Below are 18,134 nucleotides of genomic sequence, written 5' to 3' on the forward strand. Positions count from 1 at the left end.
GGCCTCATTATGAAATCCTGACACGATCCACAACACATTTCATGCTTTGTCATCATAGTGCTACAGGAAAAGGTTTTTTAAACAAGGGAGAGAAGTACACACTACGTTCATAGATGTCCTTGCATGATTTCCCAAACAGGGCAGCACTATGACTTATGTTGGCAGATGTTCATCGGAGTCTCACATTTTAATGAGTCCTTGCTATTGAAAAACAAAAGGCCACTTTAAAGTGCTAGCATAGTTTTGGTAGAGATGGGGATTTAGGCTTTAACTTTTTGCAAAATAATCACACACCACTTATAGTATGAAATATGAAAGAGCATACAATTCTAAGAGGAATTCAAAGTTTATTTGATGAAAATTGGTTGTGAAATGGCTACGATATCCAAAAACAAAGCAAAACAAAGTGATCCTATAATGAATGGTGGGTCCCACCTTACATTAGTTCGTCTTTATTTCTAGATGTCTCAGCCATTTCTTAACCAATTTTCATCGAGTAAACTTTGAATTCCTCTTAGAATCATATGCTTTTTCATATTTCATTAAAAGGTGGAAACCTGGAGACCCATATCAACCAAAGCTATACCATCCCTTTAAAGTGGCCTGTTATGTGCCGATGTTTAACCCATCTTTGATGGAAGCCCATCATGCCCAGTGGAGAGCCTATTGAGGTTTTAGAATATGGGAGGGAACAGGTTAAGCTGTCTCTTTCAGGCCATGTGATATGAAAACTACTGTAATGGCAAATTGATATGATGTGGAAACTATAGCTTCGTGATGCATCGTTTGAAACCATTCGTCATTTCCGATGTGTGGTCAGTTTCAGTTTTAGCTGCCTCCGTGTGTAGACTTCGCTGTCTGCAAAAGAGATAAGGATTTCTGTAGAGATCTTTACCTACCATATCAGGGAACTCGGGTCTCACTCCACATTGCATTTCAAATTTTGTAGCACCGTGATTGTGTCTATTGCTTAAAGGACAAGTCCACCTTCATATGCATGTGGATTGAGTGAATGCAACAATATTAGTAGAACACAGCAGTGAAAGTTTGGGGGAAATCCGACAATCCGTTCCAAAGTTATGAATTTTTTTAGTATCTGTGCAATCACAGCTGGAAGAGAAGACTACTATAGTGCATGATGTTGCATGTGTACAACAATATAAGGAAAGTAAAAAGAGGATTTCACAAAACTTTACTTTTTTAATAAAGTGCACATTTCTTCGACTTAGTATTGATATATCTTCAGGGTAATATTATTCCCCCTGCCTTCTGAAAGAGAGAAATCGAGTGTTCTTTTGTTATGCAAGAAAAGTGAAAATATGTTGAATTTTCTTTATTTCTGAAAGGGATATAGGTTAGGGCGGGCCGCGGACTACAGTTATTTAGTTAACTTGCCCAATGCCTGGCAGCCCTGTCAGGTGCATTCAGTGTTTGGGTATTTGTGTGTTATTGTATTGATTGATTGTTTTGAGTTTTGTAATTGATTATGTATTGCATGTTTTCTGCCAAATAAAATAATAATAATAATGAATAATAATAATTCTTTCTTTATATCGTTGTACACATGTGACATCACAAGCTATATAGTAGTCTTCTCATCCAGCCTTGAATGAGCAGAAACTTCAAAAATTCATAACCTTTGAATGGATTGTTCAGTTTTCCTCAAACTCTCACTGATGTGTTCTACTAATGTTGCTGCATTCACTCCACCCACATGTCTATGAAGGTGAACTTGTCCTTTAACCTTTTCTGTGCCAATGAGCCAAATGTGCACAGATTCCACACACAAAACCTATTGACAGGTAAGTAATGTGTCACGCAGAGGGTTAAAACAGTCTTGCCATGTGAGAGGAACGCACACACAGTTTCATAAAGTACAGCATATGATACGGAAGGTGGTCACAAACCAATGTTGTATGGTGCAGAAGTACATATGTAGCCTGTAATGTCAGGGTCATCTGCTGTACAGGATAGCTTTGTTGGCTGTCAAATTGACGTCCCTAGGCGTGCAGACCAAACACGAATGTCAGATGCACTTTTGTGTTTATGCTGTGGTTTAGGATTAATACTAAAAGGTCACAGTCATGTCAGGCTCATGTACAGTGCTTAGCTAATTTTTCAGTCCCACGAAGCCATGTAAAGTGGTTGTTGATTTGCAGGAAAATGGAACGATAACATCAATTCTGTAAAACTCATACAGTATAACCATGCTCATAGTTCTTGTTCACTAAAGGGAAAGCAGTATACATGCATACATTAGTGCAGTAAATAGCCAGGAACATCTTTCTGTGGCATCAACTTTCGCTATACATTCATACTGGGTCTAGGGCCTGACCTTAACCCAAACCCTAATCCCAATGCTGAACCCAATCATAACCATAACCCAAACTCTAACCCTAAACCTAACCCTAACCCTAATCTTTACTCTAACCTTATCACTAACCAGTATGTAGCGGGGGGTGGTGGTGGGGGGGTGGGTTGGTTAATTATCCTTGGGGTGTAATTGCCCTGATAGAATTCACACTCTATATGTTGGGATTTGTTTTAGCTAATATAAACATGCTTTCATGATATGTCGGCAGAATTGCTTAAAACATATTCCCTTCACTTCTCTGGTTTAACTCAAAACAGGTTCCATGATGGCTCTAGTCTCTTTCCCAAACTCAATGATTGTGCCCACTTTCACTATGACCATGTGGAACTTGGAGACTCAGTAGAGGTGAGTAGAGGGGTGGCCAGTGATGGCGATAAATGTCTGGATTTTTCCTGGTCTCATTGAATCAAATATTCCATAGATGGAGAAGAGGATGTTGGCCAGTGTGAGAATTTTTGTTCTAAAACTTTTTGTTCTCTTTTAACCAGAGAAAAACTTTGTTAAGAAATGAAAACTCAAGTATAAAATATGATTTTGCCACTGACTTAGACACAGGAAAGAAACTCTGTTAAAAAAACATAACCTGAGTTTTCTCAGGTAAAGTGTTTTATGCAACAGGCTTCTTGTGTGGTATCTTAAACTTGAACTTGACTGTACTGACAGTAAAACGTCCACATTTACAATAGTAGCTTACCTTGCATTAACGATTTAAAGTTTGTAATACTCAACTCATGTTTGCAAACATGTCACTGCCAAACATTCTCCGTCAACCCTCTTTCCTCCGTTGCCTCCTCCATAACTCCCTCCCCCACCCCCTCCTCCTCCCTCCTCCTCAATTTCACCCATCTTCAGATCTCTATGCATGATGAGCCGGAAGAGCCACGCCCTTCCTCCACGGAGCTGAACGGGGGCACGGCCGAGCTCCCGGACTGGCCCTTCATGGTGAAGATGCAGAGCCGCGGCAAGGCGTGGCTGCTCAAGCGGTGCTACGAGGACTTCCGGGTGCTGGACAAGCAGCTGCACAAGTGCATCTATGACCGGCGCTTCAGCCAGCTGGTGGAGCTACCCAAGGGGGAGACGCTGACCAGTAGTCGGGAGGTAAAACTCTTCTTTGATTTCTCCTCTCCCTCTCCTGTATTTTTGACTCTCCTCCTTCTCTTTCCCCTCATTTCCTTCTCCTCCTCCTCTTCTTTTTTTTCTCCTTCCTCCTCCTCCTTCCCCTTCTGCTCTTCCTTCTCCTCCTCCTCCTCCTTCTCCATCTCCTTCTACTCCTACTCCTCTCCTTCTTCACTGCCTGTGCCTTATCTTCTTCCTCTTCTCTTCTTTTCGTCCTCTTCTTACTCCATCTTTTCCTCCTCCTCCTTCTTCTCCTCTTCCACCTATCTCCTCCTCTCTCATCCTCCACTCCCTCCTTCTCCTTGTTCTCCTCCTGTTCTTCTTCCTCGTCCTCTGCCTCTTCTTTCTTCCTCCTCCTACTCCTTCATCTTCTCTTCTTCTACCTTCTCCTCTTCCTCTCTTCCTCCCCTCTTCCTCTCTCCTCCTCCTCCTCTCTCCTCTCTTCTTCTTTTTCCTCCTCATCTTCTTTCCTGTTCCTCCTCTGTCTCCTCTTCATCTTCTCTTCTTTCTCCTCCTCCTCCCCCTCTTCCTCTCTCCTCCTTTTTCTCTTCATCCGCCTCCATTCTCCTGTCAAATTTGTCAGTATGACAAAATTTGTAATAAAAAACGATGTGATATTATCTATTATTATATCTCTGTCCCTTAATATGGGAAAATTCTATCTCCAGTCGTGCTGCTGTAAGTGGCCTGCCATAACTTGTTGATAAAGTTTTTGTGCCAAGTTGTGAGCTCACAAATTTGCTCAATAGAAATTATGTGCAACCACTAAAACCAGTCTCAAGACACATGTCACATCATTTTAACATTTTCACATATTGACTCTGCCATGACTGTACATTCAAGAACATTTCCGTAATTTCAATCATTTCAGTCTTTTTGCCCAGCTGTTTGTCTTTCCCAATTTAAAGATTTTAGCTTCACTTTTCAAAAGACTCAAACTATTCCAATGAAACTGGAAATAACATACCTTTATCATATGTCGTTGCTGGGGCGACAAGACCTCGTATCTGAAATCTTTTTTGGATCAGTGGTCAGATAATCACTTAAGTGATATCCTGTCCAAATCCTAGCTGTCTTACCCCAAAAATGAAGCTATCACGACATGTGAAAAGAAAGCTCTCCCATTGGATACAGTGCTTTGGCTGCCATGTTTTTTTTTGCTCTCCTGAACATTTGACATTTTGTAGATTTTGGGGTCTTGTCGCCCCAGCAACGGTATGGGACTGGATGCAATTCAGTAATGTACACCAATGCTGTATTCTCAACATCACACACTGAATCCTTTCTCTCTGCATATCATTATCTTGTTACCCACATCCAGGCTGTGAAGGCGATGCTAGCCCACTACATCACACGCTTCTCACAGATCGCCGGAGATATGATCAACTGTGGCCCCGTACTCAACTGGCTGGAGGTAAAATATGATGTGCCTGACTTTGAAATGCATCCCAATTCATTCTTTGTGTCATTATCATATTAACTAATTCATTGCAATGTACATGCATGAACTACTTGGGGGAAAAATGACAAAAACAGAATTGTAATACCTGTTGATGAGAGACTTTTCTCTAAAGCAATTTGCAGAATGTTGCTTGTATGAAATGTAAAGTATACATCAAGAAGAAAGGTTTACATCTTCAAGTTTGTGTAACACATAATGCAGACCTCCCAACCATTCTGAGTTTGGAGAAAAAAAAAAATCAGAATTTTGACCATTTCCAGCTCTTATTTCAATAGGAGTTTCCCATTTTTCTTGATAATTTTACCACACACTCCTATGGGAACTGCTCTTTCTTTCCTACTGTTTAGCCAAACCATCCCTATTTTTCAGTCGGAAAGGTTAGGAGGTCTACATAATGCATCAATACACAAACAGTTATAAAGCCCTCCTTAAACTATTTTTCAGTCAGAATGGTTTGGAGGTGTACATAATGCATCACTACAGTTAGGAGCCCTTCTTTAACTTTTGCACCAACTAGCTGGTAACTTCCTGTTGAAATTTGTAGTGAATTGTGTGTAAATGGACATGAGGTTAGATGAGCATATGAAAGCCATATGCAAACTTGACGAAGATGGAGGGTCCATTAAACTTATTTTCCTCTCTTTTTTAACCTTCTGTGTCCTCTTCTGACTAACTTATGACATGCATTCAGTGGAGAATGATGAATAATCTTAGTTGAGTTTCCACCAGCACTACTTTCTGGTAGTGGATGAGATTTGCTGTTTGAATGAATGAGACCATTCTATCTAATCAATCATGGATGCAATGTGTCTTTATATTTCTCTGCTCTTTCTCTCTCTTCCGTCTACTTGACTTTACATGCATCTCTGACTATGGGTTATCGTTTTGGCCATCTGAATACATTCATGTCTTCCCTTTCCCTGCCTCCTTTTTGGTATCCACTGATTCCTCCTGATATCAATGTCTTATGTCTGCCCCAACCCCTCCCCCCATCCACCATATGCCCTGCCATTAATCCCCATTTATCCCATTACACCTGCTTTGATAACTCTGAAACTTATTCCCCCCCCCCCCGCCCCGCCCATTCCCCTACCCTGCTCCACCCATTCCCCTACTCTGCCCCGCCTGTTCCCAACCCCATGTTATGCTATCTTTAACCCCTCCCCCCTGTGTGCTTTTATGTTTGTACCATGTTTGTGTCACCTCCCACCCCCATTCAACCCTCCCTCCTCCCCCTTCCCCATTTTCCTCCCCCCCCCCCCCATCCTTTCCCCTCCCCATTCCCCCTTTACCAATCGTCCACTGTTACATTTGTCGCTGTCATTTTACCCTGGTGTCTTTGCCTGTTTCAGATTGATAACAATGGTTTTCACATAGAGGTATGAGCGACATCTTGTTCCTGTCTTTGTTTCCCATTGAGTTTTTGTATGCTTTTTCTTTTTTTAGATGAAATCCCCCACACCTACCTGCTTTTTTTGACAGAAACATGCTAGCTTCTGCACTGTCCAAAACATGTCAACATCATCTGCAAAAGATTAAAAGCATCAAAAAGTAATGTAAAAAAGGACAAGCTTTCACACAAACACACTTTGTGGTGACAGACCAGCAAATGTCTTTCAACCCCATTTTATTCACATGGCAAGTAGAAGTAGCATTAGAAGTTCTTTTATGTATAGCACGCAGACTGACAAATGTAATAATTTGTTTGTGATATAATTTGGTATTGTTTATTGTGGTTTTTACCCCTGTTGGGTCCTTTTCCAAGAGAGGAATATCACCAGTCAAAGTGTAAAATGTGGTATGAGAGTCTTATGTAACAACACCCTGGATTTGTTTGGCACAACGTTATTAGAAAGGGCGAGACAGCACACTTTGAAGCATCTCCAAATGGCCAACCTTTGGAGTCCATGAAATCTTTCAACTGTGCTTCTCCCATCAGTGCCTGTACAGGAAGAAGCTCTGAAGACGTATTTCCATTCATTTTTCTTTTCTTCATCTTTCAAAGGCACATGAGTGTCCTTAATAAGAGCCCCTAGGAATCAACAATTTCAAAGACATCCGCATAGCAATAGATCAGCACATCTTCACAATAAAAGCATTTGCAACTGTCAAAACACATTGTTGGCACCTACAACTTTCCTGAGCTAAACTAGATAAATTTTGGTATTCTTTGAGGCAGTTAACCCCTTGTAACAGTGACCAACACAAGATTAAGGAGAAAATCCTGCACAGTATGCATGTTTGTATCTTCTATCACAGACAGAGTTATGTTAGATTTGTGTATTAATATCTTTCTCATGTAATACATCTATTCAGAACTATTGAATTATAGAAACTTGAATTTCAGGGTGGTTTTGTCATTTGCACTGTTAATGCAGGAACCCATCTTGAATAATGTGTGTTTTCCAATCACTGTTGGCAAAAAACCTCAATCCAATTTCAAAATCTCTGCTTCAATGTTTTCTCAAAAATATACTTGGGTTTTCAGTTCCAACCACCATAAGTTTTTCCACAGATTGTATCATGTTGCAAAGTGTGCCAAACACTGTATATTATGGAGAAAATGTTTTCTCAAAAATATACTCGGGTTTTCTGTTCCAACCACCATAAGTTTTTCCACAAATTGTATTATATTGCAAAGTGTGCCAAACACTGTATGTTATGGAGAGAAAAAAAAAAACACACACATACAGATGTATCAATGACCCTTATCATTGCTATGTGCCACAAATTCAGCAAACCACTTTGTGCTCACAGATTCCTAAACACACTTGAAAAGTTGAAATTTTCTGCCAATCACTTCCCTTATTCAAAGGAAGGATTACACATATCCTGTATTTATAAAACCATTTCAGCCTCTTCTTCGGGAAATGATAGGGGAATAGTTCCTTGTATCTCATCGTATTCCTTGACAATGCCCCCATACATCCAGCTTTGCTCTTTTTATCACCAAGTAGTCTGCACACTCCAGACTCGTTTATGTCACCTCAGATTGTCACATGCCGAACTTGGTCATACATCCCTGTTGCAAACGTCACAAAAATTGTGCACATTTGAAGAATATTTTCTTCCAACGTCATGTGTGAAGACTTGTGACGATACACCTCTCAGCATTTAAAAAAGAAATAAAAAACTAACCCCATGTCACTTGAGATTATGCTCCCCTTTTGCACCGAAAATAACAGTTGGATTTTTTTTTTTTGTCTGAATAAATTCATTGTAAAGCGGTAGTATTGTTGCCCCCTCCATCAAAAATAAGTTCCCAGTTTTATCGTTCTTAGAAAAGGTCTGAATTGTGTTGTACCTATGTTCCTCTATAATATACATAATCTACCAGCTTTTGAAAGTAATCTTATTTTCATTGCAACTGATTGACAAATTGCCTTACAGTGACGTAAATATGCACTGAATTGGCAATTTGTCACGTAGTTGCAATGAAAACATCTCGATGGAAGAATTTCATGAATTTGAATAATCTTATTTTCAGCGAAAGGAAAGTACGCAAACTTTGAATCTGAATTGGAGGAGAGATGCATTCACGACTTCAGCTCACCCTACTGCTTGAATACACATATGAATTTCACATACACCAATTAATATTTATCTCTGTCCATCTGAGAAGGAAAATGCACCCTTTTCTTTCAGTTGTAAATTGCTCTGTGCATTCAAATAATGGTCACACTTTAGTGTATACACCATATGTCTAGCAAGTAATTTTTTTTTTTTTTTTTGCTAATCGGAACTTTCCAACAATTTCGCAAGTGGTTACGTTTGCGAACATGGAGAACAAGTAATGAGGGGATAATGTATGCTTGCACGTCACATTCGTGTTGTGATCAGAGTTCATATTTTTTTCTTGTTTTTAAATTCATGAATATCACCCGTCTCGCAAAATTTGCAAAAATGAAAACCTCATGAAGTACATGTACACGTATATGGTGGATACAGTATTTCACTTGTCTGTGCCTATGTTTTTAACACCTACAACGTTGTACAGTATAGTGACCAAGACACCATACACATCGTAAACTTAGAAGGATGATAATAAAAGAGTGAGAGACAGACAGACAGACAGACAAACAGAGACACTCAGATTGGGAGAGACAAAAGAAAAGAGAAGAACACATTGTATATAATCATTCAAATACACATACATGTATAGTCAATCACAGCAGCGAAGATCCAGAATTGCCCAGAAAGCAACAAATGGACGGACAGAATGAGAGGTACAGATGCACGAACTACCTCGTAAGTCCATTGTCCGGTGGCACTTACTGTTGATAATCTGAGTTTCCAGACAAACATACACGGGAGTTGTATTCGTAGTTAATTGTTTTTTGAAAACAATTGAAACTGGGGATGAAAATAAAACAAACAAAAACAAACAATAACAAAATTGAATTATCTGTTTAAAGTGAAGTACCACCAGTTTTGATTTCTCTCGAATGGCCAAATGCTTTAGTATCAGCTGATTCATAATGATTTCTTGGAGGAACAGAATTTTGGTGCCCTCCTTCCCCCATTCATCTCATCTTTCTACATCTGGCATCATTTCTTCAGTGAACACCCTCTGTTTCCTTTCCTCCCCCTTTCTTTAAATAGACAAACCCAAAAGTTTGTTTGATTCTGGGAGGAGCCCTGTGAACTCTGTTCTAAATTTGGCCTGTCCCAACAGAGAGGAGGGGGGTGAGAAATACATTGTACCCTTGCCAGCATCGCTCCCTCGGTTGTGAGGTGTCGCAGCGGCTCAAGCTAATCGGCCAAGGGAGAGGAACTCTCAATTTCCTATCGGCTAGCTGGCAGTCAGACTTCGTGCCCCAATTATTCTTTCTGTCAGTGTCTTTCTCTCCCGAATCGATCTCCCAGAGCCAAAAAGCTGTTAATAGGCCTATTCGTAATCGCCTCTCTCTCTCTCTCTCTCTCGAGTGCCCGTCATCTATCTCTGAAGGCCAGGAAGTGCTGTATGCCTCTTGGTTTGATGAGTGGCCTGAAGGGTTTAGAGATATAAAGTTTGGCAATGAATATGAACAGCGTTCGCTGTGATAGTCATCACATGTTAGATCCAGTGGACTGAAACCATGCCAGTTCCTAGTTCTACATGGTTTAGTAGTCTGTTGTATGCAGTGTATGCAGTTCTTATGTTCAGAGCGCTGTGTGTAGGGTCTTTGTGATTCATGGCACACTTCGCTACCAGGCAAGAGCTAGAAGTTTGTTCAAATATTGAACTATATTGACCAAGAAAAAAAAGCATGAAGACACTCCTCTTTTTTCAGCTAAATCTGTGCATATTGTGGCGTCAAATGATGACATACATGGTAGAAACAAACAAGCAAACAAGCAATTTGTGCTACATGTTACACAACCAATAATTAGTGAATTTGCCATTTTATCGGAGAAAATACAACAGAAATCAAAGGGATTCCTGGAAAGCGGTATGGTATCTACATGTATGTTACTGTTGTGCTTTTAGTCATCTCCATGGATGAAATAAAGAGGAACAATATGGTCTTAAAAAGTGACCATTATTTGTTTTATAACAAAGGTCATATTATATCTGGCTAAAAGATGATGACACTGTTATCCCTCTGATGCAAGTTTGGCCTGCTTTACTAACCCAGTCAACCACCATCATGTTGAAGTTAGGAAGGTTTATTTCTCTTTTTGTCATTAAAAAAAAAAAAGATCTGTCATCTGTTCCCCCACCCCCTTCAAGGAAATTATTATAGCACCATTTCACATTTTGGAATGTACACTGAAGTACTTTATAATTAGAACACATCAAAGGATTCTTGTTAGCCCATTCTTGGAGAAGGCGTACACTGCAAGGGGAGGAAGATACTCTTTTAAATTCTCTTTCAAAGTAATTCATTTTGGGTTATTCATATTTTCTAGTTTTGAGCAGGTGAATTTAACCATCTTTTTTCATTACAAGACATGCAGTGAAGTCCAGTGCTATAATGATAACAACATGATTGAACATTTCTGCAGGGAAAATTTGTCCCCTGGGTTTTTAATGGGTTGAACACACTACCATATATATTACTTGTGTCGGGATCTTCTTCCTGCTGGTGCTATAAAGGTCGTACCGCTGGTCAGGGCAAAGTGACATGGCGATAAGCCCCCCTCCCCCTCCCCCCCCCCCCCCCCCCCCCCTCCAGCTGACCCACATGTGGTGTGGGTGGATGGAAGTGGAAGTGTGGCTATGAGTCATATGGGTACCACCTCGCATCTATAAATCTATCTATCTAAACACAGCGAGCTCCTAACTCTCATCCTTCCACCCCACTCCCCCCCCCCCCCACCCCCTCGTTTTGCTAAACCTCTATATACTCTTCCTCAACAGCAGGAATACACTCACTGATGTGAGATACTAATTGTGGCAAATTGTTGTCAGACAGAAATACCAAATAGACGGGAGGCAACAATATTTACTCAGCAAGAATACCTACACAATTCTAACGGCCTATGAGAAAAATTACGAACAAATTGAAAATAGAAATCAGATGTATTTCTGTTTGCATATATTTTTCATATTTTACAATTGCTTTCAGGTGTTCTGTTTTTAGTTTAAATTGAGTCATCATACTGCTTTAACATCAAAAATACCTACGCAATTGTAAAGGCATATAAAAACACATTTATAATATTAAAAACTGAGAATAAAAATCAGATATATTTTTGGTTTGCATGTACACGTTTGTATATATTTGTCATATCTAACAACTTCTTTAGGTGTATATCATAATGGTAATGATATTGATGTAGAATATCTACATATGTTTAAGGTACATAATATTAATATCAAGTTTTGAAGTGCCAGTCTAGGTATCAAGGGTAAGCAATTCAAATTTTGCCTGTTGAAATGTTCAGTATTATAATTTACTAGTGGCTTTCACCCATATACCTGTATTCCACTCTTCAAATCGAAATGATTATGTACAATTGTATGTATGATTGTCCTTTCTGAATATGTGAAGAAATACCTGTAATAACAAAACAAATAATAGTGATAAAGAGATAGAAAGACACATATTCCTTCTGGGATTTAGGCAGTGGTTGGATTTTATGATTCAGTGTGACCTAGGCCTGTCCTAAAGATGTCTATGTGCAGAAGCTAGTCTTGTTCCAGCCCCCCCCCCCCCCAAAAAAAAAGAATCTGTGTGTGTTCTTGTAGCTGTGTCTTCTTTGAAGTGTACATAATATAGACATTTGTTTTGTGCTTGTCATATAAACCCAGTCTTTGTAGTGTCCCATGTTTCAGTCCCCTTGCTCATTGTTCAACAGCTTGGCATGCTTGTTATTAAAATCTGCATGAATTCATTTTCAACAGTGACAATGAAAAGTGATACTTGTGTATATGCCTCCCTGTTTGGTAGTATGACAGCGTGCTCACATTCACACGAATGGGAAGGTATTATAATTTACTGTGACAGCATAGTTGTCTCCTCGTACACCAGTTAAACAGAATGCTCAAAACAATAATGTCAGCAACTACTCTAACAACACCAAAAACACATTAGAAAAATAAAGAAATGCTTTATTTCAATACATACGTATTGTGCTTTGGTTCCAGGATTTTATTTAACTTTTTTTTTCAGCCAAATATTACCACTTCTCTTATATTTGAGATACAGACTGAGTGCAGATTTGGTGTAACTTGTTGAATTTATGAAATCTGCAGAAAATCTGGAAAAAAAATGAGAAAAAAACATTGAATTACAAATTTGAAGAGCAGCTTTCAAATTATAGATGAAGATGCTTTTGATAGTTCTGCAACCAAAATATTGGAATTTGATTGAAATATATAGGTTTCAAATAGTTTTTTCTTTTTCATTAAAGTGTAATAAGGGCAATCTATAAATGCTATGTGATAGTATTCATCTTTACTACACTGCTGTAGATGTCAAAAGCCATGTGCACACACACACACACACCCCCATTGTCTCAGATCTTATCGCAGAAGTCATATTCAGATATGATGTCGCACATGCATGAGCAGTGCTTTCCAGAATTAGGCAGAGTCTTCGGTGTGACAGAATCCGGCGGTGAGTAAAAAGCCTGAGTGGAATCGTTCACACGTGGCTAAGTTTAGACAGACCTCGATCAAACAGAAGTGTTCTCGGTTGGCCCACTTTGTGCTGAAGCCAAGGATTCTAAAGATTTGAACATGAGAATATCTGCGATGGAAATGCCATGGGGACCGGCGATCCGCGATACCCACACTTCATGTTGAGAACGTGCACATGACGCGTGGCGGTCGAGGTTTTTCGGGAAGCTCTCGGAAAAAGTTTGAGCATATACTTCCATTTTTGAGCTGCCCCGTCACTTGTGCACCATTGGCCGTTCCCTCTTCCTCGCCCCCCTTTTTTTCTATTTCTCCCCCCCCCCCCCCCCCCCCCCCCCCCGTCCAATCATACCCGAGTCATGCGATTATTACTAGGGGTCCTAAAGCTCCCCTGTGGATTAAGCACAGAGAGTCACACCCATAGGAACTCAATGCCTCTTTGTATGTGTGGATAAGCCAGCTGCACTGGGGGGCAATGCTGCCTAATTAATCGGATGCTACCTGTATCAGGATCGCCGCTTTTTTTTTTCTCCCCTACTTCGGAGGGAGGACATTTCAGCCTGCTCTGTTAGGTATGACACAAGGTTATATCAACGGGGTGGACTGTCAAACTCTCAGCTGCGGGGAAATTTTACGTGAACGGCGTCGACGAGAATACACAAGGAAAAGTCGTTTGTAGCGCTTGCCTGCATCTTTCCCGTGGAATATACGCACGTCTTTCGTGTCCTATTTTGTTCGCTTGTGTTGATGATTTTTTTTTCTTTTTTTTTTTTACTGGTGATGGGAAGAAAGTTATGAGTTTGCCCTTTTCTGTGATCGACACTTTCGTCTGGTGATCGACTTTGGCGACATGGGAAGCCCATCTAACGATTCCCCCATACTGCGATATTGTCCCCCGTGTTGGAGTATCGTTATTCCTGAGCCATAATTCCTCGAGCTCCTGACGCATTCTGCACGTTTTCTGAAACCAGAGGAGCAGAATTCCACTTGCGCAGCGCTTTTGATCTTTTGCAGGATTGGAATATTTCACAGCTATATTGAGATTGTGATGTAGTTTTCGTTTCACGTACATGGAAGGATCCCTGTTTTGACTCTGAGTCAAGACGTGAGCACGTGTGTGCAATTTCTAAATTCGGAGGATTCATTGTTTCGTCGTAATATTTCTTCACCGGGAGAGAGGACAAATTGTGCAAGGTCTGGCAGGCGTTAAGAAAAGGAGATAATTGAGAAATGTAAGTGCATGTCAGCCATTGGGGAAGGTCTGTAGTTGAGGAGGTATAACCTTTGCATTGTAGAATTGTTCCTTGTGTTTATGAGTCATCACTGTACCACTTGTGCGTGGATTTGACTCTTCTTTTTTTGTCACACTACCCTACTTCTGAGAACTTGTCAACATCGATTTGTAAACATGATTTCCAGTTTCTTCATGATATCCTGCTGCTTTAATAGTTTATCGGCTGTAAATAAATAGTTAATGAGGAAGATACATGGATGGATGGGTGGATGGATAGATATATTTTTATAAGCAGTGTTTGATAGATCAATGAATAGATGCTACCTGATTGAACATTATTTATTGATGAACTGCTGGATGAATAGTTCAGCAACGTTCACTGTCTGCAGATTTTCAACAATTTCAAGCTGTACTTGCAACAGTAAAAATTCACATAAATGTAGAGAGATGTGAAATCTAAGAAAAGATTAGTGCAGGTCCATAATCCACAGATGCAAACAACGTCATTGCACTATTAAACATACATTATCAATGATACTATTGTGCCTCTGAAAACCTTGGACTTGAATTTTCCATCATGAAAATGCACTTACAAATTGTCAAATTCCACACTGCTTCTGCTCTGTAACAACAGTGCACACTTTGTGGACTCTTTGCACACTGGGAAACTATAAATAGAAGAATGTTCACTGTTACAGTGTGAAAATGCAACTCACTTTTAAGAGAACTGACGTGACTTGCGGTAGATGTTCCTATTTATGAACATTGTGCATTTATTTTTAGCACAACTACAAGCACACATACATGTAATGCATATGTGCCTCACAAAAGTGGGTTTCCAGAATCATGTTCTTTACACTAATGAGAAAAAAAAAAGTTGACAGGCATTAATCTCTCTCTGTCTATTATATATTTATATAAGCTCCTTCTATTTTAATCCAATACATACAAACTGTGGTATGATGAAATGTGGTTTGAGGCTGTGCCATAAAATATACCTAAAATGAATCACAGGTCCCTCGTTTATAATGGAGACCTAAACTAGCAAATTTGTAAGTTTGCCCATGCTAAAAGTTTGTACCAGCAGGTTGAATAGACAAACATTGTATTAGTGACTGGCATCACTGAAATCTGGTTATAGCAAGAACATTTTAAACCGTGTCCTGAGAAAGGATTATGAGTGTAACATAATGCCGAATCTCACACCAAAGATGATTTAGAACAGAAACTGTACATTGACTTTGTCTCGGTGTTCTAACTGTGTGAATGTGAATATGAATGTGTTCATCCTACAGTCATGTGCTATTCCTTCTTATGCATATGCAGCTGATCATGAATATGCATGAGCTCCGTGAGTTTGATGTTACACCCCCATCCCATGCCCTCCCCCCCCCCCCTCACCCAAACTTTCACTCATTGCACTTTGACAGAAAAGACAATGCTCTACACTGACTAAACACCAACAATAACACAAGTGACAGTGTATTCCTTTGTGTGATGCAATTTTTCTTCCCTACACCAAACACACACTATACTGCCAGTCTTATTCTACTTTGCAAAAATGTTTAGATACAAACAGTACCTATCATTTGCTTCTGCATCAAACCAGTTACATTTTCCCCTGAAATGCCAATACTATGTGGGCTTCACTTTACTGCAAACTGGGTATCAGAAATTTCAAATATTTATTGCTTTTCTAAGAGGGGAAGTCTGTTATAAACAGTCACACTCAAACCTTCTTCAAACCATGTTTATAGCTTGGACAGAGTTAGCGGAGAGATTATTGGGGGTGGCATGAAATAGATGTAATTGATTTTTTTTTTAAATCCTGGTTTCTTTTTTCTTTTCTCTTCATTATGTTGATTTGCATAATGTTTTCATAGGTGTATGTCCACCCCCCCCCCCTCCCCTCCGCCCCCCAGCAACTAGGTTTGAAAATGAAGTAGTGGTGAATGAAAGCTCCAGTTATGTACAATATAGTTTTCCTTCCAGGCTAAACATTTCATTTCATTCATCCTATTCCATTTGATTTCTCCACAGTCTTGCATTTCATTTCATTCTGCAGTGCGTATCCTGTTCCATTTTATTCTCCCACAGTCTTGTATCAAGAATACTCCCAATTATTGTTGTTTTTGTTTTTTTACAACCTGTATCTCCATTGAACCAAACCAGTACTACTCTGAAACTCAATTGCATAAAAGCAGTCATGTTATGTGGAGTGAAAAAGTGCAGATATGATATGCTATATGCTACATGATATGTTTCCCTTTATATTTTTAAAGTTTTCTTGGAGTTTGCTCTTGCAGTTCCAGAATTGTCCCTTTTGTCTCTTTTTTTTTTAAATATTGCAGTGTACTCCTATTTTACATGTGTCTGTTTCCATTCATGCTATCATTTAAGTGTAGATTCCCCTGAGTATAAATTTGGTATCTTGTTTTATTGTGAAATTGCATTTTCTTTCAAGAAGTAAAAATAATTCCCATCAGATAATCGTCACTGCCAATGATGTCGTATTTACCAATCTTTTCAAGCTTTTAATATTTTGACGTGTCTCAGCTTTGATTTGTTCAAAGTCCTTTCCGTTTTTGTGTGATATATTTTCATTTCTTCTTTTTTTATCGTGATCAGTTAATTTATTAGCGATATCCATTTTGTCTTTTGTGCTGTCATTTGGATTTGTGTAAAATATCGACTATCACACAGGAAATCCGGAAAGATTATTTTGAAAGTTCGGGAATCTCTTATAGTAATAGAGATAAGTTACAAATGCTTGATATTATTTTGTGTACAGTACTTTGGGTGATTTGTATCTCAAATGGGCTAAAAACTTGATGACATATGGCAGGTGTCTATAAATTTCTCTCACAGTTGTCAGTAGAAATCCAAATGGGAAGTTAGCTTTGAGATCTACAATCAAAATGTTGAGTCATAAGCTGGAAAAAATAAACAAACAAAAACACAGAATAAAAGAGGTGATTGTAAACCAATGTTTCACAAGCCATATTTTACAGTGACATGGGAATATTCTAGGCCTATCCACATTATAGCTGGGACCATGTTTCTTTCTTTTCAAGTAAGTTGTGGAAACTAACAAATTTGTGTCATCATCAGAGACAAGAGAAGCCATTTTTAGCCTCTAAGATCTGATATATTACAGCGCAGTAGTTCATCAATTAATTATCTTTTAATTTTTTCTATTCATTTTTATGTATTTGTTTATTTATTCATGTGATAGATGTTCATTTATTTGACTATTCATTTGTTCATTTTTATCTTTTTAATCTACATATTAATTCATTTATTTTAAATTTAGCTACAAGTATATTCATTTACTTATTGTGTAGTAACTTAATTGAGCATTGCCAGAATTGACATGCCAAATTTTCATGGACATTTTAAAAGCAGGATATAACAAAGTGATGAAAATGGTAGAATGTGTACATCTTTTCAGTGTTTGTGCTGCACAGAAAAAGTATCAGTACAGTGGTGCAGTTTGTTGTGCAATTACATTTGTATGTGATATGCATTTGTGTTTATATTTCTGCAGATTGATTAACCTATTATTTCTATGATCATTCTGTAGTGGTTGTAAATACACACAAGCCGCAAAATTAGCACAGTGTCCGAAATTCATCATCAACTTATTGGCCTATTTGTGTACTGCAACTGATACGAAAACAAGCTCAGCATGCGATATATTTGTATGTTTGTTGTGGGGAAGGAGGGGTGACATCATAACTTTATGTGGACACCTATTTATATGCAGTGCATATTTACAAATTCATCTAGGCATTCTTTAAAACAAAACAAACAAATGTGTGCAAATGCAAAAGTGACTGTTGTTGTTGCTGTATGCATATTTGCTATTGCATTCTTACTGTGT

At 38.9% G+C, this 18,134-nt stretch overlaps 1 protein-coding gene across 1 annotated transcript in view; it reads left to right on the forward strand.

The window, feature by feature from the left end:
- LOC139744757 (uncharacterized) overlaps nucleotides 1-18,134 on the forward strand; it is a 145,912-nt gene that overhangs the window by 101,358 nt on the left and 26,420 nt on the right. Inside the window, exons 6-9 of the mRNA XM_071655178.1 lie at nucleotides 2,632-2,719; nucleotides 3,227-3,472; nucleotides 4,812-4,904; nucleotides 6,305-6,331. Coding sequence (XP_071511279.1) covers nucleotides 2,632-2,719; nucleotides 3,227-3,472; nucleotides 4,812-4,904; nucleotides 6,305-6,331 — 454 coding nt within the window. The remainder of the gene's footprint in view (nucleotides 1-2,631; nucleotides 2,720-3,226; nucleotides 3,473-4,811; nucleotides 4,905-6,304; nucleotides 6,332-18,134) is intronic.

This window comes from Diadema antillarum, unplaced genomic scaffold, assembly GCF_040938485.1.
Source record: "Diadema antillarum isolate AM-2024a unplaced genomic scaffold, OU_Dant_1.0 seq00001207_RagTag, whole genome shotgun sequence".
NCBI lineage: Eukaryota > Metazoa > Echinodermata > Echinoidea > Diadematoida > Diadematidae > Diadema > Diadema antillarum.